At 37.9% G+C, this 25,626-nt stretch overlaps 1 protein-coding gene across 1 annotated transcript in view; it reads left to right on the forward strand.

The window, feature by feature from the left end:
* KCNN2 (potassium calcium-activated channel subfamily N member 2) overlaps window positions 1-25,626 on the forward strand; it is a 77,026-nt gene that overhangs the window by 42,774 nt on the left and 8,626 nt on the right. Inside the window, exons 5-7 of the mRNA XM_074165962.1 lie at window positions 7,842-7,983; window positions 22,362-22,472; window positions 24,996-25,123. Coding sequence (XP_074022063.1) covers window positions 7,842-7,983; window positions 22,362-22,472; window positions 24,996-25,123 — 381 coding nt within the window. The remainder of the gene's footprint in view (window positions 1-7,841; window positions 7,984-22,361; window positions 22,473-24,995; window positions 25,124-25,626) is intronic.

Raw genomic sequence — 25,626 nt, forward strand, 5'->3', positions numbered from 1 at the left:
TGTTGGAAGTAAATATATGTTATAGCTAAGTTTAAATCCCCAAAGAAGCATTTAATTTCTTTTTATTACTATGCCTCTAAATGTTGAGGAGAAAAAACATAAATTTTTACATTTTCTTTTTAGTTTAATTAGCTTAGCAATTTTATTAGGATGTTTCTTGATATGCATAGTCATAACAGCAAAGCTTTATTGGCATCCAAAATGTGAGATGAAGACAAAGGCAAAGTAAGAATTCTGAAATGGATAAGAATGGAAACACGAAATGGAAACATTTCAAGGGTTGATCCATGCATACTCTGGCCAAAAAAAAAAATGGAATAGATATCCTGGTCCCACTGAAGTTAATGGGAACTTTGCTGCTGACTTCAGTAGAGATAAGGTTTTTCTTCATTTATGCCACTGCATAATGAAGTGCATAATATCCAAAACAAGATAGCTTGAACTTGCTGAAAAGAACACAGTGGGAGTAAGAATATGATTATATTGGGGCATAACCCCCAAAAGTGGGGTTTGGAGAGTGATGGGTGTGTTTCTTAATCAAGGCAAGAAAAAATTCTCCTTGAACAAACTCTCTAAAACCTTCATAAGACACATTAGTGTTTTCATCTAATCTAAGACCTTCTGATGCACTAGTTATCATTTTATTCACAGATGTACTTGTGTCTACACTGATACTGAGCACTCCTATCTTTGCTGCTCTTTCTCTCAGTGGTTTGCAGCCTGTCAGAAATGTAAAGGTTTTCCAATTTCCTGATACTTGTAGAATTGATTCAACAGATTCTTACACATTTATTGAATACAGGTTTAAAAAAAAAAAAAAAAAAAAGCTGCTAAGGAGCTTCTGCACCTTTCATATCTTCAGATTATGCTTGTAGCTGAATGACTTTTCTTGCAAAGAAGGAAAAACTTTCCATCTCCCACAGCTGCAGACAGGTATACTGATTTAACAGAACATCAGCTCTTCACAGCACCAGGAAAATAAGGCAAGACCTTCATGACTGGAGGTCAAATGAAAGTGTGGTGCCTTTTGAAAAAATGGCAATGGGTCCTTCTTTCTCTGCTGGCAGGTGACCCAGTATCCAGACATTGAAAGGTAGGTATCGGACAGCAGTGAGGGGTTTAAATAGTTTTATGTCCTCATACTTGTGTTTAAACTGCAATTTATATTCAAGAACAACAATAAAATTTCTTAAAACATGCCACCTCACCCTTCTATTTTTGTGTTGATTTCTCTTTCTCCTCTGTCCTCTTGTTTTCTTTTGGATTATTTTTTCCATCCATCTTAGGTAACAGTAACATATGCTACTTATGTAATGATACTTAACATTTCTCTGTTGGATTTATTAGTTTTCCATAAATAGTCCACAAATACTCTTAATAGAAAAATCAGGAACATTTTGACCCCTGTAGAAGCAATCCAGACAGCTTACTCGCACCCCTTACATGTGGTTGGGTTCAGAACTGCTACTGATGTGAGTGTGTCTGTATGAAATCCGGACATTTTGCCGTGATGTTTTGCACTTTCATGAAGCATTTCTTGTGACAAGAACATTTTTGCTGCTGTTCGTAAATATTTGGGGAACGTCAACAGGCATGTTAGAATAAAGAAAAGGAGTGACATGCACTTTTCAAGCCACCTTTCTGATCCTAAACCTTGCAAGGCAGGCAAAATTTCTTCCATTGACTTAATTAGATTGGGAGTCAGCCCAGCTGTTCCTTCTAAGTGCCGTTGTGGTTTTCTTTTTTTTTCCCTTTCTTTTAAACAGAAGGAAGTGAGAAGGAATAAAAAGACCTGTCTATTATCATCACTGTATTAACAGATAAAAAGCTGCCAGTACCTACCATCTAACTAAGACTAAAAAGGCACTTAGTAACAGAATGGCCTGATGCTGTGGGAGAGCTCTAATAGCTGGTTAGATCAATCAGTGTCTCAGCAGAGTCTTGACAAGTTTCTGATTTAATGGGCTGAGCCTGTTTCCCTCTGTTATCAGTCTAAAAGTTTTTAAGGTTTGACAAGACTAAACATAGCCTGGATTGCCATTGCAGTGCATTGCATGAATTTCTTCATGATTATGGCAAAAGCAGGCCATTTTCTTCCCTACAAAAAGGGTCATCTTTTCAACTTTTTTTAGTTCTTTCCTTGACTTGCTCAAGAAAGCAAAACCAAAGATGGCAAAGTTGTCAGAGGCTGTCAAAGGAGGCAAGATAAACTGAAATGAAGCTGCTAAGCGTGAATTAATGTGCCAGTGGTCAAGCTTAATGTTATGCTTGATTTCTTCTTATTCATCACTTTTTAAGAGGAATGTGTCTTAGATGTCAAGATGTCAATGTGCGATAACTGTGTGTAGATGTTTTACCAGTTAAATGAAATGTCATCAACTATGAACATAGTTCTGAAGGGAAGCAGTACTGAAAATCATGATACTGTTGGTGAAACCAGAAGAAAAGGACTGCTGTTTGATAAAGAATCTGGAATACTGCTTTGACAGCCCAAGCCACTGCAGTATTGTCAGCTGAGAAATATATTTATGTCTTCCTGAGATGAATGGTAAAACTCCCACTCAGTTTGGCTTGGGAAGGAATTGAGCCATGCTATTTTTGCACAAATCTAATCATTCAGCTATTTTTGGTTTAAATTAGAGTAGTCTCAGGACTTATATATGGTGGTTGGTGAGAACTAGATAGTGGTGTTTCACAGGATGAGGATTGCCTGGTGAGTAGCGCGTTCCAGCTGCAGCACCGCCTGCCTGCTAGCACATTCCTCCTAGAGAAGGAGAGGAAAAGTGATAAATAATACTTATGCCTGTGTGACTGCAGCCAAGGATTTTCCTACCTCGGGGGAATACACAGCTTTTCTAAATGACCCTTTATTCTGCTGCTGTGTGAGGTTGGACATGATCCAGAAAATCAACCTGTTTATAGCTGCAGCTTTAACACAATTAAATACTAGCTGTTATCTTCAAGTGACTCACTGTGTTTTTAGTCCAAGTTTTTATTGACTTAGAATAGTGGGCTTTAAATATTTTAATATTTTCATAGGGATTTAAATTTTAAAAAATCATAATCTTTATAAAAAACAAAAACCTTTATCAAACTGAAGATTAATGGCAAAAAGCGTATGTTTTGGAATTTTGGTGGTGATGACTGGATTTTGCTTTGTGTGGAACTTACCACTGAAAGGAAATCTTTGTTTCTCTTGCTTTACTTTTGAGCTTTTGGCTTTCTGAGCTGTTCATGGTACAGTATTTTCCTGTCAGATTTCAGAACTCTCATATACAGAGTGAATGGATAGTTTAGGAAAAATGCAGTTGAATTCTGGAGTGTGTTGCATCCAAGCTGTCTTTCACAGTCCAGCTGGAAGGAGGAGATGTTTGTAGTGGCTGATGATGACTGACAGCGAGCGAGACAGCTCTGCCCCAGCTGTTCATGTGAATAGCTTTTCTCCTCACTATAACGTCCATTTCAGTTGGCTCTGGCAATGATAGTCCCAATAGCAAAGTGAAAAATACAGGGATGAGAATGACTTTTCTCAGGCCTTCTGGTGACTTCAGTGCAACGCATTAGAGGTGCGCTGATGGAAAAACATGGGAAAGTTTAACTTCTGCTGTGTTCATTTTACCGTTCCCTATATAAATGGAGAAGTCTTTAGGCCTGTGATAACTTTGAAAGCGAGTCAAAAAGGCAGTGGGGAGGTTTCTTTTCCCCTCCTCAAAACAAAGCAATATGAATGCCTCCAGTGGTCATTTTCAGCCATTCAAACAGCTGTACAAATCAGACATTGCAATTTCTACTTTTTTAAGAAACTGTTTTTCCTGTTTTGGTATAGCTGTAATAATTTACTGCCTCATGGTGGACACAGGGTGGCCAAAGGCTCCCCTGGTTTTGCTCATTCAGGCTTGAATCCTAAGTGATGGTGGTGCCTAATGACATAGCAGAGCACTTGGAAGCTGGCACAACTATAATCTTAATGAAAGTCAGAAGGATGTAGGCATGTAGCAGAGATTCAAAAATTATGAGTGAGGTTGCAAAAAAACAGGACAAAACCTATCACATAAATCTGGCATAGAAACGATGGGATTATCAGGACAGTGACATCCCACCCCTCCACCTCTTTTAGGTTGTCCCTATTCAACTTACAAATTTTTAACTTGAGAATTCAATCCTTAACCTTTCCCTGTACACAGTTGTGAGAGAAAAAGGGTTTTAGTTTTGTTGAAAGATGAAATTAGGTCTTAATTTGCATGCTTTGCCATGCTTGAGCAGTCGAGCCCAAAAGTATCCTTTGTTTCTTAGTTGCAGTAAAGTCATAAGTATCAATGATGATTTTTAAATTGAGTGCACCATTTGATTGATGAACTATAACCTTAAAATCACAACCAGATGAAATATTTAGAGTAGGAAATCCAAGAGCACTGAGCTAACAAGATAAAAACATTTGAACAGGTCCTTGAAGTGTGCTTCTAAATATGGATGCAGATGGCTTTAATGAATATTTCATCTAGGGGACCTTACTAATTAAGATCCATGTCTCCAATGAAACTTGAAAAACTACTGTTGTGCTTTTTAAAATTTAACCCTATGTCACCTTTGTTAAATAATCTATGTGTAGATTGGCTTCTATGTTTTCTGGCATGGGTAAAGGAGGATAAATGGATAAAGACTCCATTGTCTTTTTCCTGTATTGTTCAAGGCTTAAGTAAGAGGTTTTGATTCTTTATGTGAAAACGGTGTTTATTTTGGAAACTACTGAGTTGCATTTGAATGTTCTGTTTTCAGTCATATCAAGATTTCTATAATTATCACCATGTAGGTCTGAAATTTTGAATATTTATGTAAGCATTTACTGGTATTTAACTGAGTTGCTAGCCTTCGAATATGTATTGTGGCTTTAGCGCCCTTTGAAGCTCATCCAAAGTCTATGGGTCATATCACTTACATGGTACTCTGTAGGGACTTGCATGATACGTAGGCTTTCTTCTTGCTTCATGGATGGGATGAGTATGTCTCTCTCCCTGCATCCATATATCTCACAGCTGTTATTTGCTAAGTTCATTAAGTGAAGACTAAAATCTATAACTTTTATTACAGACTGGAAAAAAAAGCAATGTCAGATTTCTTTTTGTTGTGCAGAGCTCTATGGTCATGAGTTAAATCAAGTTTACTGTTGTTTTTCTTACTACTCTTGTTGCGATTGTGCGTCTTGGTACTTGTGTCACTGTCATCCTTTGGAGCTCCAAATGTGGGCTGTTACTGCATTGTTCTTGATGCAGAAGAAAAAAACATTTGAAAGCTTGTATAAAGGACACAAGAAAGACAATACCGACACCAGGAGAGAGAACAGTACAGGCGAAATGTGGAATAGACTTGTTTGGAGGGATTGCTGTAGTCTCATATCCGAAGAGTTTTTAGGTTGTTGTAACCATCATTGCATAGGTGGGACTTTGAAGAAGGCATTTTGTGGATATTTATAGTTAATATCTTGCAAGTGAGAGAATAGGGAATTTCCTGAGAGTGTCTTTGTGCTCCTTCTGCATTCCTGCTCCGTCATGGAAACTGTGGTCCAGAACTGAAGCAATTATTTCAGTTGTAGAAAGCAGGTTGCTTACGCATTTGTGAACTAATTCCCTAATGGTCCTCTGTGACCCACTGTGAGACACGGATTTAGGAACTGGCTAAAATAATACCCTTGAGGATCCAACAGCACAGCTAGCTAACCTGGGGCTTCACAGCAGCTGCAGGGGTCATTGCAACCTTGAGGCTGCAGTGGCTGCCACAGATTGTCTCTGTTGCAGAGCTACTCTATCCAGGGAGCAAAATTCCACCTACGTTAGGCTATTTTTCCCCCATGGAGTGAGTGGTGACAACAAGTCTTAGCCCCAAAATGTGTCCTTAGAGCTTCCCGTTTGATTAGGTGTATATGTCATGTGAAGACTAGATTATTCATCTGAACTTGTTTTCTTTGAAGGAGAAAATGAACATATTCCACTAGAATATTAAAACTAAGACAACAAATGGCACATCAGGAAATTACACTTAATATCCAATTTAACACAAAAGGGAGGTTTTGCTATATTTAAGGTGAAGATCTCCCACTGATTGGGTGAAGGGAAGGCGATGGATGTAGCTTTTCTGGATTTTAGTAAGGCTTTTGATACTGTCCCTCACAGCACCCTTCTGGACTGGTGGTCCAACTGTGGGATGAGCAGATACACACCACACTGGGTGAAGAACTGGCTCAAAGGGCAGAACTCAACAGGTTGTAGTGAATGGGGCTACATTTGGCTGGCGGTCACCAGCGATGTTCCTCAGGGCTCAGTCCCAGGGCCCGTTCTGTGACCTGGATGCAGGAGTTGAATGCAACATTAGCAAGTTCACTGATGATACCAAACTGGGAGCTGCTGTTGACTCTCTTGAGGGACAGGAGGCCTTGCAGAGGGATCTAGATAGATTGGAGCACTGAGATATCATTAATGGGATGAAATTTAAGAAGTCAAAATGTTGGATTCTGCACCTAGGCCAGAGGAATGTCGGGCACAAGTATAAATTAGGAGAGGAGTGGCTGTGCAGCAGCCCTGCAGAAAGGGATCTGGGGGTGCTGGTTGACAGCATGCTCAATAGGAGTCAGCAGTCTGTCCTGCCTTGCCAACAACAGGGCAAACCACATCCTGGGATTCATCAAACACAGCATGGCCAGCTGGTAAAACAGGGGATTATTCTGCTATATTCAGTGTTGATGCAGCATCGCCTGGAGTACTGTGTGCAGTTCTGGGCCCTACATTGTAAGAAGGATGAATGTAAGAAGGTTCTTGAATGCATCCAGAGGAAGGCAACAAAGCTGGTGGATAGGCTGGAATGCATGTCCTGTGAGGAACGTCTGAGCACTCTGGGTTTGTCTGGTTTGGAGAAAAGGAGGCTGAGCGGTGACCTCATCGCTTCTCTATGGCTTCCGGAGGAGGGGAATGGGAGAGGGAGGTGCTGAGCTCTTCTCCCTGAGATCCAGTGACAGGACACATGGGAATGGTTCAAAGTTGTGGTAAGGGAGGCTCAGACTGGAAACATTTCTTTACTGAGAGGGTGGTCAAACACCGGAACAGGCTTCCTAGAGACGTTATTGATGCCCTAAGCCTGTCAACGTTTAAGAGGCATTTTGAAAATGCCCTTAATAACATGCTTTAACTTTTGGTCAGCCCTGAAGGGGTCCAGCGGTTGGACTAGATGATCATTGTAGGTCCCTTCCAACTGAAATAGTCTATTCTATCTTTTGATGATGAGAAATACAGTGGCATACTTTTCTATTTATCTTGAATATGTTGAAGGTGAGAGAAGATCTTAGGGTTGTCTAAGTCAGCATTTACATGATACTTCATGATTAGATTTCCAGTCGCATACTTATATTTAGGCCAGGGAGGTGGAGATGTGCTCTTCAGTCTGCTTGCCCACACATCCTTTTCTGACTTTCATATTTGCCTCAGACTGCAGCAACTATAGTAGACTGGTGTGTTATGCCGTTGCAGAGGATTAGCAGGACTAGAACCCCTGATGAAGAGTTTCTATTGAAAAACAAGAGGTTTCATCTATTTTAATAATAATAATAACAGAATACTGCTTTAAAACCGTCTTGATTATCTCTACTACTGGTGTTATTTTTCTACTTTCTGTTTCTTTACTGCTGATGTCATCGTATTTGAGTTTTATTTAATTCCTTATAGCTGCTTTTAAAAAGGAAATAACTATAGAATATAAGAATGGTTCTATGACTAGTTAATGAGTTTCCTCTCTGAAAACACAAAATCTTAACAAAAGTTTTCATGATAAAGAAATTGTTTTCTTTTTCTTGTCAGGTACCATGATCAACAGGATGTTACTAGCAACTTCCTTGGAGCAATGTGGTTGATTTCAATAACTTTTCTATCCATTGGATATGGTGACATGGTACCTAATACATACTGTGGGAAAGGAGTCTGTTTACTCACTGGAATTATGGTGAGTGTTTCTGAATTTATTCATTGGATATGAGATTTAGTTTGCTGCAATTAATCCCAAAACTTGTTGTAGTCATAAATAAATATTTGTTTGCTGGCTTGTAGAGTATATATGTACTTATTCAAACCATACCCATGGTCTTTCTTTCCTGGTAACAGAGTGGAGGGTTTTCTTCTTCTTTAGGTAAAATTTAGCAGCTGTGTGGTGAAATACAGAGAAATAAATTCCACCCTGAGATAATTTGCAGCTTCAAAATCTCAATAGAGTCTTTCATTAAATGTTAAGGCATCATATCATCTTGGTTATCTTTGGACATGTGTAATTGGATCAGTACTAATAATGAATCTACAGTTCTAACTTTAGTTTCTTAAAATTAAGTTACTTGCAAACAAAAAAACCATGATGGTGGCCAATCTCTGAAAGCATTTTTTTCGCTGTCTATTTCTACACTTTTTTCTACACTATTTCTTGTAAGTCTAATAAGATACTATACATAGCATTCCATTGCTCTAGGTGGATTTATGTAGTGCAATTTTCACTGTAAGAGATTTTGTTACCATCGATAGAATGCAGCAATTGTTAGTCCATATTCAGTATGTCTAGTTTTAATTTTTCTGTATTGCACCATTTGATCAGAGTTAGGCAGGGAGTAAAGGGGATGTATTACAATGTCTGGCAAATTTTCACATATCTGCAGTAAATTAGAAGTAAAAAAGCTCCAGACTCTGCCACTTTTATTTGTATCAACTCCTGTGTAAGTGTTCCTGTGAATGAGAAGGGCAGAATGAGCATCACATAAGCTGTATATAACAGTAAGATACATATTTGTTTCTGAATTTTTCGCATTGATCATAAGTAATGCAGCTCCAATATCTACCTTCTGTTAAAACTGATGTGTTGGGATTATGGCTGAAAACAAATGGTATCAAATAGTTGACCCTTTTAAACAGATGTTTTGGTAAAATTTTCGTTTATAAGAGTGTATTTTGTGTCCTAAGAGTAAAATAGATCAACGCATTTTTGTAATGTGTAAGAATTTTTTCCAAATGCCTTTTTTTATTTTTTAAACATCTAACAGGTTTCAGGTCATTGATGTTTATTGAGAAAGACTTAAGTACATTTTCCCTGTGGTGAGAAATGCTTATCTCCTTAAATACGGAGTTTGCAATGCAGTTGGAAGGTACAGGCTGAAAACAGTGGAATGACTCAGAAGGCTTTTTTAAAGGCTGTTGTCTAAGCTCAAATCTGCCATCTTCTGGGGTATTTGCTTTTACTCTTCTTTCTGAGCTGGATTTTGATGCCAGAGAGAATAAAATGTGGTCATGAGTTCATTAGGAAAAAAGGAGGACAAGTAGTATATATTGGCACAGGGATGTGCAGAATGGGGACAGAACCCTGTTATAAAGTGTTCCTTCTTCCCAGGCACTGTTTATAAATAAGCAAATAGCTGAAGGTGCAGCTATCAGATCATTTTGTTCACTCAGATTGTTCAGCACTTTTTGGTATTTCATTATGAAAAAAACTTACAGTAGCAGAAATCTGGGACCTTCAAAGCTCTGCAGAATTGTCATGAGAATAGTAGTATTGATAAAAATAATCTATGGGTTTCACACTGTTACAGCATTTATGCTAGTGCAAATGACAGCAGCATCTGGACTGTTATTTGGTAATAGCTGTGGGTAGGCTTATGATTTTATTATGATGAAAACAAGGTAAAAATAAAATCAGAAAAGCAGATTCCAGATTATCGCAAATGTTATTTTGTGCGCCTGGGAACAAACCACACAGAAGCTGAAATTATAAGATATATTTGTAATTTTGCTTATGACAGCACCATTTGAATTCAGATGTAAAATTATTTGTAGCACTTGTTTCTATTGCTCTGGTGGAAAACTAAAGTACTGATTAATATGTACCAGTTGCACACATAGTGTTTCTTTTTCACAAGTAAAACAAGATTCTGTAGAAAATTAGACTTGTAAAATGTATGGATGATACTCATCTTCATGTCTTCAAATGTTTTTTATGACTAAAAAATCGGCAGCTGCTTTGGAAACGTGAAGGCTCCAATCAGAATCTCATGGGATAAATGCCCCCAGAGACAGAAAGTGTTCTTAACCAAAAAACAAGCCAGGTAGCTAGCGTTGATGATAGGTAAAACAATACTGAAAGCTGACCCCTAATTACATTTTTAAGGACATCTGCAATACGGCCTTGGCAAACATCATCTGTGAGAAAAAAATATGGGAGAAAGAAGCAATGGGAGAAAGTCAGATATTGAAATTACTCTTTTATTTCCTTTTTTTTTTTTTTTTTTTTAAATAAAGGACCTGAAAGATACAAAGTATGAAAAAGAATGTAACAATGACCTAACTCCCAGCCTAACCTGCAATACCAAAAAAGCTTATAGGTCTTGAAATAGAATTATAAGAAAAGAATTATATATTCTTTAAAACCAGCTACTATTATGAAACTTGTACAGTAACTAATGAATGTTTGTTGTAGAAAAGATCCTAAAAAAACAGACTTACAGATTTTTATTTCAATAGGAGTGGTTGATGGATACACCAGAATAATTACTGAATGAGTCTAACAAATAAAATAAACCAATGTATGTGATTTTAAGAGGGAAAATGTAATTTCCTAGCATCTGAAGTAGCAAATATATTGTTGGAGTAGTGTGATCAATACCGAATACCACTGAGTTTTTGCTTTTGGATAAGGTCCCTGTTGGGGACTTAAAAGGGTGGAAGGGAGAATAAATACTTGCGAATACAGGAGTAGCTACACAGAGCACTGAAGAGTTAATATTGGCTTTGCAAAACTGGTGGCCTATGGAGGGCTCCTTCAGTGTCTTGACCCCAGTGAAAGGAGAGCCCAGGTGCCCTGTCTGTCCTCTCGCTTCTGCCTCAGGAACTGCTTGCTGTGCGATGGAAATTGGACTGCTCAGGCTGAACTCTGTGTTTAGCACCAGCCCGGGAAGTAGACTTTATGCAGTCTGCTGATGGCACCAAGTTGTGCTGGCTATTGAAACTGCAGCTATTGCTATCTTGAGGCACTGGTTCAAGTGACATCTTTTAAATTGTGCAAATGGCCACTGCTGGAAAATATGAAAAACTTTAAACGTATTAAGATTATACGAAAAGGAGGAAAGCTTTGAGAACCATTAAAAGTAAGCCAGCAAAGAAGTCTGATTAATGTATTAGAAAAATTTAAACAAAAACCAGCCTGTGATTATCACTACACCCCCAAGCTCAGATCCTGGTCAGCAGGTTGAGCTCAACTGGTGCTAAGTGGAGCTGCTTATATAGGCAGCGATTCCATCTTCTTACTGGCTTTTTGTAGTTAGTGTGTTGGAGTGGTTTGCAGGTTTTCCTTGCATTATGAGGAGTGTAATGACGTTAAAAATTTAAAGAAGATATGTAGAAATTGGTAGAAGTAAAAGGAGGGGGTAAGTGTTAGAAGGTATGGGAAGTTGCATAATTATTGACCATGAGATGGATAATTTTTGCAGATCTTTGTAAGCTTATCTACACAAGATAAAATAATCACAATCCATTCTTCTGACTCCAAATACAAGGTTCTGTTGCAAGGTTTGAGGACTCTTTTCCTTTTGCATCCTGCGTTATATAGTTAGCTAGTTCGTTTATTGTATGATGCAAAGCTAAGGATGCAGAATCTTCCTGCAGAGCCAACTGCCAACAGTAAGAGGCAAACATGCAGAACTAGTAGCGCAAACCTATGTCGCTACAATAAAGTGGATGAGTTGCAATCCTGTCACAGAATGCACAGGGTGGTTGGCTATAGCTTGAATGAAGATTGGTTTAAATGAAGTATTTGTCTGCTTCCCTAATGCTGAAAGTGCAGCTTCAATCCTTCTGTTATTGAATTGAGCTCCAGAGACAGTGTTAAGCCTATGAAAGAATCATAAAACTAGGAATGTTTTCTTAAATTTACATCATAGAGGTGGACAAGATTATATATTTCTTTTGGAAATTTTCTAAATAGCATCTTTTAATTACAGGGTTTGAACACCACTTATGTAGGTGAAGAATTCTTATGTAGGGTAGTCGCAATGGAGTCAATGTCACAATCTGGCCTTAGGGTTGCTAGTTTTTACTAGTTCTAAATCATGAATCAAAAATTAATGAGATCTGATCATAAAACTTCTCATGCTGCAGCTTTTACTGACCTTGTGAAAGTCTGCATTTAGTTAAAAAGAATTACAATTCCTTTCCTGTGCATCATGAAAGAAATGACAAGGATGCGATGTTTCTGAGAATAGAGGACTCTTCATCTAAGGTTAAATTGTGGTGTTCATGCATACAGTTTTATCTCAGACTCAGCCTGGACTTGCTAACAAATACAGAGGACTATCTACAAGAGGAACATGGCACCTAGAGTGGTATAGTTTTTAACAATATGATTTTTGTTGGTAGCAAAATCTGAACTGTAACATCTTTGAAATTTAATAATTAATAGATTGTAAGAAAAAGAGGAAAAAAAGTAGATTCTAACTGCATAGTTAACGTTGGCTGCAGATTTTCTGGGATGATTCCTGAAAAAGAGAAAAAGAAGGTAAACATCAGATTTGACCAAAGAAATATGAAAATTATCTTATAGAACTTTCTACAGATAAAGTACAAAAAGGTCTTAAATTGTTTTGCATAATAATGCCTAAAACATTGTGGGACTTTTTACGAAAATGTCCTGGTTTGAAGTAAAACAGAATCAGTTTTCTGTTCAGTAATTTTGCTTCTTAGCTAGGCCTCTCCTAACTCTCTGAAATGAACAGTGTATGTGCAGAAAACTGTTTGTTCTCAGACTGATAAGACTTGTGTTTATTGTTGATGCCAAGGAATGGTATGCTTGTATTTATAGGCTCTTGCTTATACTTATTGCCATAACAACCAAGGTCAGCTAATTTTGTTATTTTCCCTCTTGGAGGGTTGGAAACGGAAAAGCACAGGGTGGTCCCACCTGCAGGGAGGAGTGGACAGGACAGGTGACCCAAAACTGGCCAACAGGGTATTCCATCCCATCTGCCCCAGGCTCAGTATAAAAGCTGAGGGGTCAAAGGGTCTGTTGCTTTCTTCAAAGGCCAACATCCAAGGAGGACCCTATCTGTTCATCTGCCTTTGATCCCAATCTGAGCGTTCTTGACTCCAGATCTGTAATCCAGTTCCCATGTATCACTGAGTCCAGTCTGGGCCTTCACCAGTGCCTGCTGGTGACGTCATCCTGGGAGCTCGATATGGTTTCATATTTATTATTTCTTTTTTATTTTATTATTAATATTTCATTAGTTTAGTTCATTCTAAAATTGTAAATCTCTTTATCCTTCCTCCTCCTCTCCTTGAAGCGAGAAGTGAGGGGAGAGCATCCGTTGTCAGTCATTGGCCGATTCAGCCTAAAGCACAACAGAAAACTTCTGTTTACATTGTTTAATTCTATAATGAGTTGCGGAAACAAATATTTTGTTTTATGAAACACAGCAATGTATTTTGAGTTACACTCAGAGAACCAAAAAGGTATGATTAAGACTAATATCCTGCTTTGTGGGTAGATGGTTGAACTGGTAGAAGCAACTCAATTTTCTGTAATGACAGTAAAAGAATAGTAGATTGTATTGCTATGTAAAGGTTTACCTAGAACCTTTTGCACATTGATCAAGAATCTGTAATATTTTTATCATTTCTTGAATCTGGTAGCAAAAGGTCAGAGCAATGTGGTGAATAGTTTTGTGGCTGAAAAGCCTACTAGAAGAATTTCCAAAATCTGGAACACAACTCAATTTTTACTTCCCTGAGAATACAGAAGAAATACTAAAAGTTTTTCACGCAAATTGGTAGCATCTTAGGTCCATGTCTCAGATATATGGTAGAATTTAATTCAGTTGGTTCTGAGAATTCAATTATAAGTGTAAGTGATGTCAGGATTCGGAACAGATTGTGTTTATTCCTTCTAACATAATACAACCTAACTGGACAGTGTGTCAAGCAGAAATGTAATGTGGAGAAGGCAGTTAATGATGCTTGAATTATTTGGGTGGAAGCTACTGAAGGTTGGGCTGCTCAGGAGTTGTTCAGCTTGTCTACTATTGTTGTTCCAGCACACCAGAATGCCAAAATGGAAACTTTTAAAAGAAACAAACATAGTTTGGGATTTTTTTATGGGTATAGCTTGTTGTTATGAAATTTTCAAATGAAGAGAAATAAATCATCAAAATTGAATTGAGAAGCCCCAGAGAGTGATCCTTGAAGCAGCAGTGGTTAGGTCAGTAATCTGAAATGTGAGAGGATGGCAGAAGCTCTACCTTCCCGGAAAGTGTAACCCACTTTTAGAATTAGAAAAATTAAGGAAAAAACCTCCCTCAGAAGGTCTCCAGTTTGTACCAGTAGAGCAGGGAAGTTTTTTGAAGTGTCAGAGGACAGGGGAACTGCTTCCCACTTAGGTCTAGCTAGGAGTTACAGGTGCATTTCAGCAAGTTCAAAGGCAGTCAGTTACTGGCTGGAACGAACAGCAATTGTCCCATGATATCTTTGTTTACATAGATACGACTGGATCTGACAACCGTTACAGCAACACTTCTGCTTTGTTTTGAATAAAATGTAATTTGGTTTGGTTTCATCTGCAATAACATCAGTTTTAATACAACAATTTAAATATATTTTTACAGGTATTCTCATGAAGCTTTTGTATTTACGACACAGGTGTTGGACAAGAACATCATTGGTAGCCATCATCCTGAATTATTAAAGTTATGTTTCCCATCAGCGTTGTATACTGTTGAGCCTGCTTGTTTAGTGAAATCAGATTTCACCACCTTGCTCAGCAAAAAGGTTTTTTGCACATCATCAGAAACTGTCTTGATCTCCAGGGGGCTTGTAGCTGTTACCACCATTGAAGGTTTCTCAGGAGCCTATCCACCGGGGTGCATTCAATTCTTTCGCTTCTCTGACTTAACACTACTATCATTTACAGGTTCCCCTGCAGAAGAGAGATTGTGTTCATTTTATAAATTATCATTTTCTGTGCTGTCTCAGAAGCCTTTCCCAGTACCCAGCTTGCATTTCTCAAGAAAAGGAGTTTACTTTACCCCTGCTATGACTACCCATTACTGTCTGAGAGTATTTAATAAATTTCATATTTGTATATGACCGCTAATGCTCTTCACAATTTTTATTTTTGCAACATTCAAAAACCATATGGAATAATTAGAAGGAATCTGCTCATCTGCTGTTGTCTAGATTAGAAGTTTAAATGTTGCAATAAAATTCTAGCTATAGTGCAGGCAGACTCCACTGAAGACAATAGTGGCCAGGCAAATATTGAATATATGAAAGTATAAATAATGCAGAACTATTTTAGGTCACCTTTTTGGCTGAGATGGCATAGTTGTTGTCCTATTACTCATCCTATTTTGTTTCAGTGTTGCAAGGTTACACATCTCTCCCAGTAAACAATGACGAATGCAAAGCCGCATTTATACAACACCATTTCCCTAGCCTCTGTCTGTCTTGTGGATGAATTCCTCCCTCAACTTTTGCATTGCTTGTTTTGGAGACTTTTTTTTTTACTTCAAGCAAATTTTTTTTTTTTTTACTTTTTTTTTCCCCTCCCCTGGTGGTCCTGCAAGTCCAACTTTAGAGAGCCAGATGAACAGATTACCTGTTTAAATTCTTACAGGATTTTCATTTTATGCAGAGCAGCAGGAGGAATGTTGCGCCTTTTCTGGTGCAGAGCTAAATTTCCCACCAGAACCATATGTCTGCAAAGCGGACCTTCTCTCTCCCTCAGTGGATCCCAAGGCAAATGAGCAAGAAATGTGGCAACTGCCTTCTTTCAGCTACAGGCAAGTATAGCAGGACATTTTTATGACAACTACAGCACTAAAGACTGCACTTCACTTCCAGTCCAGTAAACAAAAGCTGCCAGGAGACTCAGCTGAGACATTGATACACAGTGTTGCTGCCTTTCTCACCAATAGCACCCTCCAGGCATTTATATGACCTCCAGGAAGTTGCAGAAATGGCTCAGTTCATTGTTGTCTTGTAAAGGTATTTTGGAACCTTACCAAAGAAAGAACCAAGTGGAAATGCTGGAGGCGTTTACTTATAGAGGAGTACAGGTTTTCTCTGCTGACCAAATGCTGTTTTCAGTGCGGGTTAGCAGCCAGTGCTAACCATTCTTTCCCTTAGATAACCCTTCAGCTGCAGAGCTGCAAGCACCTCTCTTTGGTTGTCGCTAAAACCGGGCCCTTACCGGAATGTTGGATGTCAGTGCTAGACTTCATGGAAGCCAGAATCCTGCAGTTTTGCAATCACTGTGTTTTGCACCAGCGTGAACTGTCAGCACTCGTGAGCAGTGGGAAAGGCATGGTCTTGATCCAAACTTCATAGCCTCACCCTCATCGGATACTTTGAGCAACACCAGCTTTTTCCCTTTAGCTCCCACGGCTACGTATACTGTGGTTTACCATAATATAAAACTCTCTGTGGTAACTTGAAGTTAGTCGGCTTTGGTCTGGTGGTTCTGATGATAACAGCAGAAAGCTCAGGGTGGGCTGCATCAGTGAAGAGAAGGACAGAGTTCTGTGATTAGACTGCTAAAGGCATCTGAGCTGGTATAGTATATAATAAGTACGTTGATACATAATCTCAGTAAACCACAGCAGGATCTGAAGGAGCAAAAAGACGAAGTCAGGTCTAGTATTATGATGTGTATGGTATAATTGGTTAATACAGACCTACTATATTTATTTATTTATTTATTTATTTATTGTTATTTATATTCCTGTAGCACTTCAGAACTCTAACACCTGATCCTATCGATACTGTATAAAGACAGTAGAAATATGTAGTACAAATTCCTGAACAATTTACCATCTCTGTATAGCAAAGAGTAGGGAACAATGAAGCATTATGTAGGATCAAAAAAACTGATCTTGACACACCAGAATCTTAAGTACCTTCAATGGTTTTTCTAGGCTTTGTAGTAAGTAATATCCTAAAAAAGAAGGGGAGGAATTTGAAAGAAAGCTTTGTATTAGTTTTGTACATGTTTCCGGGGGCTTTTCCTAAGTCAAGAGATGATGCAAAAGATTTTGTTTGAAAGGGCTTATTAGGGCTCAAATCCATTGCTTCCTTACTGACAAGGTGGAAGAGCCTGGAGTCATAACATATTGCAACTGAGGGCAAGTGTTCTATATGTGATGCTGCAGAGAAGGGAATGGATGGACGCAGAGCAGAGTAACATAGTAAAAACAACAGGTAAAGAAAATAACCATTTCAGCAATCTCTGATATGGCTAAGAAAGAGAGAATTTGCTTTGTTATAGCAGATGAAAGGAAGCTTGCAGTAATTCAGAACTAAGTGCCAAGACTGTGGATAGGGAAGGTTGCATTTTATGATGCCTACGGGTAAAGTGAAAGATAACACCAAGTAATATTTATTTTGTTCTGAAGGGCGTGTTTAAGCATTTTGTTCGGTACCTAAATTTAAAGTATAACTTAAAATACAATGAATTTCACCTTTCTTCTCTTGCTGTTTTCAAATAGTGTAGGCTTGATGTCAAAAAGCCAGTGAATGTTGACATTTACATTTTTCCGTTAGCTTAGTCTGTTCCGCCGTTCCTTTTTCTAAGGAGCATCAGTCATCATTTAGGCTTGTGTAACTGAGAAAATAATTAGCCTCCTAGTGTTTAACAAGTACCTAAGTATATATGTGAGTCAAATACTCACATACACTTTATTTCTACCAAGGCAACTTACTTTGGATTCTAGGCATCAAAGAGGGTACCAAAGAAGGGCTTTCATGTGCTATTGCTTACCTGCATGATCATTTGAACTTAAGGCATCATTCTTTTCCTGAACAGAAGCAGCATGCTTAGAATTAAAGAGATGAAGAATGTCCTAAAGTTGTTTGCAGATAAATCAAAAATGTTTTCATACAGGACAGCAGCTAAACAAATTGACAGTCAAGGCAACTGGTGTCCAGTGTAACTGACTGTAAACTTCTGCTTCAAGATTGTACTGCTCACAAATGCAAGTTTTACGTCCCCATCAGAGATCTGATGCCACTGTGTGGTCTGGTGTTTGTTGCTTTGCCCAACTGAAAGACTAAGGATGTGCCATATATTTGTTTTCAGACTTCTTGCTTTTCCTGAAGGCTAATACACACCATTTCATGTCAAGCAACAAATGCTGTGCATTCAGGATGAGGTTCACGTGCTTCGTCTTCAGATCCTTGCTGAGATCTGAAGAGAAAACAGGCATTGCTCAGCTCATCAGCGGAGTCCTGGTCTTGTTGTTTTAGAGAAGCCCATTTTTAAATCTGTGATCTTTTAAGGGCTTCTCCTGGTTTAGTAGATCAGTTTGTTCAGCCTGTATGTGCTTTCTGTAAAACAGAAAAGTTCAGGTAGATGAGCTTTTAAAACTGGTGGTTCCTGGCAAATCCTTGTTCATATAGCACTTGAAGGAAATCAAATTAATGGATGATTAGTTCTGTTATTACCTGTTTCCATTAAATGGAGAAAATGAACAATATATTCAAACTTTAACTTTGGTTTGCCCAAGTTGCTTATAACATGTATGTTGTAATAATTTCTGTTCAGTTTTTTTAATAGCTGTGTCTAAATTGTCAACACAGCTTGTAGCTGTTTAATGCTACATTTCATGGGAACACATACAAAACTTTTCTGCATAGAAAATATAATACTGTAATTTTGAAAACTATGAACACTGAATTATATGTTTTTCAAATTTGCTTGAAACTGCTGAAAATGTAAATTAATTAAATTTTTTTGCCATTTTTACCCTTCCGTGTGAAAGTGTTTTGAGTCAAACCTTACAGTTCTGATGTACATAGTTATGAACATTTACTAACTAGCCCAAACTGATGCATTTTAATTCTTTGTAATCCGAAACTTGCTCTTTCATCTTTTACTTTAGCCACAATTTGAATGGACTGTTCAATGGGGTAGAAGTTGGTGGCTTTCTTTACATATACAGATGTACATATCTTTAGCTAAAGCTGCAGTGGACTGATGAGCTGAGTGGACGTTATCAATATTGATTCTCTTTTTACTCAGATTTTGACATAATGGAAGTCCTAAGTGCCCTTAAAATCAGGCTGCTTACCAAGCCAAAATACACTACAATAACTCTGTAATGCAGGAGGTGGACAGGGGACTGGCTGAGGAGTGCAAATTCCATATAGAATTAGTTACTGCCTTGATTCTTGAAAATATATACATTTGTACCTTTTTCATTTTCTTTGTATGATACATAATTCCCCTGAAAGTTAAGCAAGAGCTTGAAGCAGTGGTTTAGTTTATTATTTATTTCAAAACAATGTGAAAAGAATGATGTTTGAAGTTACAAAATGCAGTAATCTAATAAGACTTTTGAGAGTTTTATTCTCAAAAGATCCCTTCCTGCAGTTGAAATAATTATCGTGGTGCTTTTACTTAGCCTAAGTCATTTTAATAAAAAAGTAGCTGCTTCATTTAGTATTGATATAAGAAAAAATCCTGAGCATATGAGCATGAATTCATTGAATTCATGTTACTAATTTTCATGTGAATCAAAATATTCAAAAACATGGTAAGTCTGATTCTTATGTTATCATTTTAAAGTAAGTGTATTGGTTCTATTTCATTTCTCCAATTCAGATTAATTCTCACTTTATTAGTATTTTTGAGGATGCTGAGATCTTTAGGGGAGTCATATAATAATGCAGAGCACTGTAACATAAAACATTAATTAGCGTCATGTACTTTAAGTAGAATTTCAATCTTATTCCTGTAAGCTGTTAGTTGTGTAAAGAATGAGTGTAATTTGTTTTCCTTCAAGGTACTGCAAAGGTGCAGATAGTATAATACTTCCTTCTTTTGCAGAAATGCTAAAAGAGCTCATTTTGATATCCTGAGATCCCACAAAACCAAGAGGGGTAATCTGAGTCTAGAATATCTGGCCTTTGCAGTAAGCTGTTCTGGATATAAGGAAGGTAGCAGTGCATATACACCATAAAGGTGGTTGTCGGAGCTTGCCGGTGACAATATTCTGCTGCTGCAGGCAGTGTCTTTCATGTGAGATACAAAGCCACTATTTCTTTAACAGCGTTTGACCCTTATAACTGCTGTGCCACTCTGAAAAAACATGAGAGTTAGTCTCAAAGGCTGGAATAATTTCAAATTATTCAAGTTTCTTTTGTCTGTCACCATTCCTCTAGCCTTTTTTTGGGGTGGGGTAGGGGGCTGGGGAAAGGGGAACTAATATTTCACTCCCCTGGTAACTTGGCATCAACAGCTGGTTTTCGCTCCTTTGCCAGTGGTGTCTGCATTAATAATCTTGTTCCATTTTAGCATTTATGCTCTAAGTAGGCAAGAACTCAAGTTATGTCATTAAATCAACATCGGGCCCTGGTTATCCTTGCATATTGGGCCACAAGATGTCTGCCTTTCTCTTCATCTTCTTGCCATTGTATAGGGTAGTTTATTTATGTATTTATTTACCCACAGAGGTCTTCTGCATATTAGTACCTCCTTCCTGCCCTTCTTCACAGGAAGGAGACTGAAGGAGAGCTGTCTATGTTCTGGGGAGGTAGGGTATATGGTAAAGCATCTCCTGCCCAGGTCTTTTCTCAGAAGGCTTGCATTTCTGAAGTGCTCAGCCTTAAGCTGCATTGGCTGTCTTCTTCCTTTTTAACTCTTAGTGGGATCTGGAGAAGCAAAGGAACTTATAGCCACAATTTGACTCGACTCAAGGAGAGTGCAAGACTTTGGGTAAATTTCCATGAAATTCTATCTACACAGGGTTGGAGAACAGAGGGAGGGAGAACAGCAAAGCTAGAAAGATTAGTATTGAGGACAGGAGAGAAGCAGCAAAATTACAAGTGACTTATTCAAGGGGATGTTGAGAGCTGTTGGGGACAGAAGCTTTGATAGGTGAGAACTAATTGCAGAGAATTAGGTGTCTGTGTTGGAGCAGATGGATTTCTTGAACTATCTGCTAGAGAAGTGGAGACTTAATAAATTGGAGACTTTCACAAAATTCGTTGGGTGACTCAGTAAGAAAGCAGAGAGAGCAGATTCACTTTTTTGAGAACACTATGTGAATCAGGGTTTCCAAAGAGTTGATTTACTATGTGTTTATTAATGGAATCTGTATTTTGGAAGCTATATTCAGATTTTTCTTCTGTATTTTCTGGAGAGGGCAAGGCATCTGTAGAGGTGGGGAACTAGAGTAAGTTAATGGGAGAAATACAGAAATAGTGGAAGAAAGGTCTGTGAATTAAAATGTGGTAAGCTTCAATAAGCAACAAGAGATTTCTTTATACTGGAGAGTACCTGACACAGGTGCAATAACAACTGCACTGGGGTGAGACTGCAAGTTAAACACAGTCTTGTATATTTAATGTGGTTTTTTTACTTTTTAAAAAAGAACCTGTAAAGTTTTGTTTTAATAATAATAATTAAAAAAAAGACTAAGGCAGCAGAATTTATTAATAGTGTAAAGTAAATGATACCTCTAGATGTGTATAATAGACGCTGGTTCTCATTACCTGGCTCATTTTAGCCTCCTTTCCTTTCGTCTCCCCCCAAAAAACAGACATTTGAATTTGTGATGCTGATAAAGGCACTGTCATTTCAAAGGGACAGGCACCTACTGGCTTTGGCCTGTTGTGAACACAGATGTCCATGTATATATATGCATATGCATACATATACACAGCACAAATTAGAACATTGATATTTTCTGCATTGAAGTTTTGAAGAAATGGTCTTGAGTAAGTGTGCTATTTTAAATGGTAATAAGATAAGCAGGAGTACTGTAGGAAAAGATTGTTGAAGGACTCAGAAAACAAGGAAGTATACTAAACCGATTCCATACTATATTTATTATTATTTTTAAGCCCTAAAGAAAATCCTAAGAAACTTTTCTTTTCTTGTATGCTAAATACTAATCTAATCTTATTTCCTCTTTAGCAAGTGCTGTAACCTTGAGACAATTGTTAAAAACAGGGTATTCTGCATTTATTTACTAATATTCTGGGTTTTAAAAGTTATTTCAATCACCCTCTTTATTCATGCAATAGAAATGGGATGTGTTCAAATTTTCAACCCCTGCAGGAAAAAAAGCAGAACTTTTAAATGATACTGCTCACTAATTATTTTGATGCCTTGACAGTTTACCAGACTGTAATTACTGACTTTTCCTATTACTCTGAACTGAAATAGCTGTAGCGTGTTCACTGTATTTACCAGGAATGAATCACCTGATGCCTGCCATGCTTCTACAGCAAAGGAGAAACTTCCACTAAAATCTCTACAAAATGCAATAGTAACACCTTGGGGGTTTGTTTTATTGTTTTCAGGGTGCTGGGTGCACTGCACTGGTGGTAGCTGTGGTGGCAAGGAAGTTAGAACTTACCAAAGCTGAAAAACATGTGCATAATTTCATGATGGACACCCAGCTAACTAAAAGAGTAAGTCACACTTTATATTCACAACTGAAAAGGAAATGTGTGAGAATTTATTTCTGCATTTGTTTTAAATAGTCTCCTGCTCCGTTCTCCAACTGAACTTTTTTTTTGCAAGGAGGAGGAATCGAATGCCTTGAGCTTTTCTCTGGATTGAGGGCAACTGTGAGTTCTCAGCAGATTTTGAGGATTTGAATATTCTTCTGTAGATGGTCCTTGCAGCTGGAAGATAACTGGTATAACCAACAGTTAAATGCTGTGAAACTAAAGACTATTATGTTAAATTAAAACACTGCCATGCAGCATATGAGAAGAATATATAAAATTTTTGTAGCTAAAATAGGTGAAATGACTGATATGTACAAGTATTTCAAGCTATGGCGAACGTTCTTGAGAAGAAGACATAGTCACAGTTTGTGATTGAGACAGCCTTTCCAATTGCTTGGTGTACTCAACACAGTGTTCACTTAGTGGTGCACAGGACTGAAGTGGCTTGAAAGATGTTAGTAGATAATAATATTTTTAGAAGAGATTGTATTTAAAACACCCTCTAGAAATCATTAGAATTCAGAAAAAAACCCCAAACTTTTCCGTATAAAATAAAATTTAGATTACAATGACATCTTGGAAGATGAAAGAATGCAGCAAATAAGGGAATAGAATTCCTTTATTGAAATAAGACATGTCAGTGTTGAGAGAACAAGAAAATGAGTAGGAGCTACCCTCAACTTGTTCAATCTTTGTTATTGAGAAGAGCCAATAAGGAGAGGAAGGTCCTTACGCTCACAACAGGAACTCAGCAGAGCTCATCATTACTGATGGGTGGAGAGGGATATCAATGCCTGAGCTGGAAACCACAGCTCTTCTCTAGGAAGGAAGGAGGTTGGGAGCCTCACCACAGCTCCATGCAGTGGTGCAGTGCTGCTCTATGACAGGTTCTCTGCTGCGGAGAGCCGTGTCCTGTCTGTGCATGCCATGTTTCCAGGACACCTCAGCACACTGCTCTGGTTGTGCTGGCTCCCTCGTTTCTATGCTGGTCACCACTAACAGCCTGTATCTTCCCTAAGCGGTCATGGTGAGGGAAGACTAAGCATCAGTGGGAAGGCGGTTCTTATATAGGTATAAAGGGTGTTTGACTTGAGATGTCTATATGAGATTGTTGATCTAGACTCTTATTATGGTCTTATAGACCTAGTTAAGGTCTTGTTGATACTAGACCACAGACAACAATTTGTCCCTCCTAACATAGGCACTTTTCTTGTGTAATCTGACGGCTGAGCTTAAAACGTCTTTCAGGAGGAAAAAAAAGGTTTTGTAAAGATTGGCCAGATTTTGAATCTGGTCTTCCTTTGTGCCTTTTAAAGTTTATTTTATTCAGTTATCCTTTATATAAATCTAAGTATCAGTCTAATACTGTATCCAAGTGGTGCTTTGGCAACTTTAAACTCATGAAACTCAAAGCACATGAAAATCAAACCAAGCAAACAAATCTGAGATGCACATCAGATCACTAATCAGTTACACAGATACTGGAGAGGTTTCCTCATAGCCTGAAGATAGGCCTACTTTGTGGAAACGCAAGGACTAGGCAGAGATAGTGAGGAGGTCTCTAAAATGTGATTGTGCTTCCGCTGAAGTCAGGACCAAGGTTCTCCATCACTTCTACAGGTACAAGGTGGGGAACTCTTGCTGGGAAGAGCTGCTGCATGGCATTCCTGCAATGCCTTTACCTAGGCATTGACTTAGCTCTGACCCTGCAATGACTGACATGATATAAAGTTGCAGGGAGAGAATATAAAGAAAAATAATAAGGACAGTTTTCCTTTGCAGATAAGCTAGTGATTCTGTCATTAATCAACATTGCATTGAAATTCTTTGTCTGTTGTTTTCAAGCATTCTTGAAAATTTTAGAGGGCCTAAGAAGGAACTGTAGGTACTCTTACCCTTAACATTTTATAGAAAGGCTCATTTTAACAAACGTTCAAAGCACTTATGAAATAGAACACTGGCCACATTAATTGACAAGATATTTTTTCTTATCCTCGGAGAATGGTAAAAAAGAAACAAGAATAAAAATGTAAATAAAAAAAAATATGATGAAGTAGCTCTGGAAATTTAAAAGACTCTTAAATTGCTGAAAGAATCAAGAGGTATTTACCATAGAACAAGAAAGAAATTTTATGATCCTATTAAATATGTTTAGTTAATTACCATACAGATGATGCATTAGTATTTCCTCACTGTAATTTATATTGCCATAAACACCAAACAATGCTAACTCTTTAAAGAGGGACAATTTATTCCCCAATGCAAAGAGAGATGGTTCCAATATCATGTTTATAAATAATGGAAATTGCTCAGCCGTCCCCTTGGTCCCGTTAATGCTTTCTGTCCTCAGTGCTACAGCTTCTTGATAGACCCACTACCACAGTTAGGCCCGGGCTTAAAGTGCTTTAGTTTATACCAGAAAAGAGAGAACATGACATAACACCACTTTTGTCAGCCTGGTGTTTTTCTTTTATTAAACAGGTGAAAAATGCAGCGGCCAACGTACTCAGGGAAACATGGTTAATTTATAAAAACACAAAGCTGGTTAAAAAGATAGACCATGCGAAAGTAAGGAAACATCAACGCAAATTCTTGCAAGCTATTCATCAGTAAGTACTATTTTACTTTGGTTTTGCTTTGCAGGTGTTTGTTCTCTTAGTTTCTTTCTCCCTCGAAGTCACTCTTAATCCCTGTGTCCTGACCTGCCCCTGCCTTCTCTTCTCGCCCCACTCTTTCCCTCCTCGTTCGTAGGACATTGCTCTTGAGGTTGATTTTTCTCTAAGAGTATGACAAAAATAAGGTTTTACTGTGTTACCTGTTTACAAAAAAATAAATAAGCATGCTGGCTGTGTATGTCCAATATGGGGCAAATCAAACTTGTTTATATTTTTTTTTAGAGTTTCCTATGCTTCTTGAATTATCTAACACTTTTTTGTCTTTCACCACTGAGACTATCTTTTGTTGTTACTTATTTGCTTACAGGTAGTAAGATACATGCTACAATAGAAGAAAATGAAAAAAGTATCATTTGTAGTAGAAGTTTTAATAATTCAAAATCAGAATGACGTGGTGAAAAAGAGCCTATGAGTATGCATGTAGTGTTTAATGAAAA

The sequence above is a fragment of the Numenius arquata genome, chromosome Z (genome assembly GCF_964106895.1).
Source record: "Numenius arquata chromosome Z, bNumArq3.hap1.1, whole genome shotgun sequence".
NCBI lineage: Eukaryota > Metazoa > Chordata > Aves > Charadriiformes > Scolopacidae > Numenius > Numenius arquata.